Genomic DNA, 3,167 nt, shown 5'->3' with positions numbered 1-3,167 from the left:
TAGATTCCCTAGAGTCCGCGCCACCGGTCGGTAGGACAAAAGATGCTCGTACCGGTTTCTCATTGCGAGCACGTATGACTATATATGGAAAACATGCCTACATGATTAATGATCTTGATGTTCTGTCTTAATGCTATTTCAATCCTATCAATTGCCCAACTGTAATTTGTTCACTCAACACTTGTTATTGGAGAGTTACCACTAGTGTAGATAGCTGGGAACCCCGGTCGATCTCTCATCATCATATACTCATTCTACATGTCATTGGAAGTAGTATCAACTATTTTCTGGTGCCATTGCTATCATATTACTGCTACTGCTGTTGTGTTACTGTTATTATTGCTCTCATATTACTCCTGCTTTCACATCACCCCTGTTACTAGTGCTTTTCCAGGTACAGCTGAATTGACGACTCAGTTGTTAAGGCTTATAAGTATTCTTTACCTCCCCTTGTGTCGAATCAATAAATTTGGGTTTTACTTCCCTCGAAGACTGTTGCGATCCCCTATACTTGTGGGTTATCAGCGCAACACCAGGGATTCCGGCGCCAACGTGGAACCTGCACAACACAATAAAAATACTTTGCCCCAACTTAACAGTGAGGTTGTCAATCTCACCGGCTTGCTGTAAACAAAGGATTAAACGAATGGTGTGGAGAATGATGTCTGTTTGCGAAGAACAGCAGAGAACAATGATTGCAGTAGATTGTATTTCAGATGTAAAAGAATGGACCGGGGTCCACAGTTCACTAGTGGTGTCTCTCCAATAAGATAAATAGCATATTGGGTGAACAAATTACAGTTGGGCAATTGACAAATAAAGAGGGCATAACAATGCACATACATATCATGATGACTAATATGAGATTTACTTAGGACATTACGACAAAGAACATAGACCGCTATCCGAGCATGCATCTATGCCTAAAAAGTCCACCTTCGGGTTAGCATCCGCACCCCTTCCAGTATTAAGTTGCAAACAACAGACAATTGCATTAAGTACTGTGCGTAATGTAATCAACACAAATATCTTTAGACAAAGCATTGATGTTTTATCCCGAGTGGCAACAACACATCCATAACCTAAGAACTTTCTGTCACTGTCCCAGATTCAATGGAGGCATGAACCCACTATCGAGCATAAATACTCCCTCTTGGAGTTACAAGAATCAACTTGGCCAGAGCGTCTACTAGCAACGGAGAGCATGCAAGATCATAAACAACACATATATGATAGATCAATAATCAACTTGACATAGTATTCCATATTCATCGGATCCCAACAAACACAACATGTAGCATTACAAATAGACGATCTTGATCATGTTAGGCGATCTCCTGAATCCCCCGAGATGGGATTGGCGGCGACGGCGTCTCTGGAACTTTTCTCGTATCGTAGCTCTCGGTACTAGGGTTTTCGCGACGGAGGGAATAAATAGGCGAATGGGCAGAGTCAGAGGGGTCCCAAGGGGCCCACCCCATAGCTGGGCGCGGCCCCCCCTTGGCCGCGCCGCCAGGTGGTGTGGGGCCCCCTTGGCCCCTCTCCGTCTCTCCTTCGGTGTTCTGGAAGGCTCCGTGCAAAATAAGACCGTGGGCTTTTGTTTCGTCCAATTCCGAGAATATTTCCTGTGTAAGATTTCTGAAACCAAAAACAGCAGAAAACAAAGCGGCGTTTCGGCATCTTGTTAATAGGTTAGTGCCGGAAAATGCATCAAAATGATATAAAGTCAATATAAAACATGTGAGTATTGTCATAAAACTAGCATGGAAAATAAGAAATTATAGATACGTTTGAGACGTATCAGGCAGCAACACAGCCCTGATGGACGAGGAGACGAGGATTTGGTACGAGGGCCATCGCACCGACATCCTCCGACCCACTCCGGCCAGTGCTTCGCCCTCACCGTCTACGATGTCGACTGCCGCCGCTTCGACATCGACTGCGCCCGCAGCAACATCGGCCGCCGCTTCGACCACGGCGTGAGAGGAAACTGGGCCGCCAGACACCGCCGTGCCAGACGGGACTGCCGACGCCCCTGTTTCAGTGTAATTTCCCTCCGATCGCCGATCTGTGGCTGATCCTTTTGCCGATCTGGACGTATTTGTAGCGGGACTTCGTTTTGTTTGAATTTCGACTTTGTCCGCCGAACTTCGGGTGGACGACTGGAAATATGGTTTTCCCCACGAATTAATTTCGTCCAATCCGACGATTTTTTCGTCCGGATTTCGGCGTGGGAGGCCAAACGAGTGGAGATGCTCTCAGCGTCACGAAGAAACCGCCTTTTCCAGCGGTAGCGCACGGTAGGATGAATTTGTTTACAAAATTGAATGTAGTACGTTAACAAATAGGACTAGGGATACATACCGCAAGCTCCCCCTGGTCCTTCACGGGCACCATCGCGTCTCGCCAATCAACTGTAGCTGGTACGTCGACAGCCGCCATGCTTCTCGTCAGAAGGCTCAGGAGTAAAAGGGCTCCGAGCAGCCCATGAGCCCGATGCTTGGTACTCACTGCAACATAATAAAACAGAAAGAAAAACATCAACAAAAGATTTGCTCAAATTTGTAAAAGATTTGCTCCACTTCAATGAGGATGTACAAATTTAGTCACAAGTCAAATTTTATAAGTTTACGGTAGGGACCGTTGAATATGGCCCGTCCAGCAACAAATCCCATGGCATATATTTGTTAATACTATGTGATCAAATGAGTATTTTTTTTCGTCAAAGGGTGAATTTGGTAGATACAAAATTAAATTGCACATCAAATAAAACAATAGAATATCACATTAAGCCGTATTTATGGGAGATCAAAATTTCCTGGTGTGTTAGAATGCACCGATCAGGAGCAGGAAGCAGACTCACCAGTCGAGCGCAGTGACAACCGTGGCCCACACAGCAGACAAAGCATCCAACGGCTGCATGAGAAAAGGACAATTGTAACAATCCAATCTTGTAACAAGTGTCAATCCAAAATGAATATCGAACAAGATATAAAAGTGATAGAGCCAAACCACAATTGATCGAGCATCAGCAATTCTATGGTCGTCTTTTTCACAAAATAGATATGGTTAACTGATGATGTGTCACATTGCACCGTATCTTGTTGCATTTAATATGTGTATATATACAAGCCCCACAATAGATCGTATATTCGTGTTGTATCTCA

General features: G+C 44.7%; 1 protein-coding gene across 1 annotated transcript in view; it reads right to left on the bottom strand.

The window, feature by feature from the left end:
- The window catches only part of LOC124695012, a 26,304-nt gene extending 23,907 nt beyond the window's left edge, over positions 1-2,397 (bottom strand). Inside the window, exon 1 of the mRNA XM_047227914.1 lies at positions 2,365-2,397. Within this exon, the coding sequence (XP_047083870.1) occupies positions 2,365-2,397 (33 nt within the window). The remainder of the gene's footprint in view (positions 1-2,364) is intronic.
- Positions 2,398-3,167: the final 770 nt, after the last annotated feature.

Source organism: Lolium rigidum, chromosome 3 (genome assembly GCF_022539505.1).
Source record: "Lolium rigidum isolate FL_2022 chromosome 3, APGP_CSIRO_Lrig_0.1, whole genome shotgun sequence".
Taxonomy (NCBI): Eukaryota; Viridiplantae; Streptophyta; class Magnoliopsida; order Poales; family Poaceae; genus Lolium; species Lolium rigidum.
This window is presented reverse-complemented; position numbering and strand designations above follow the sequence as displayed.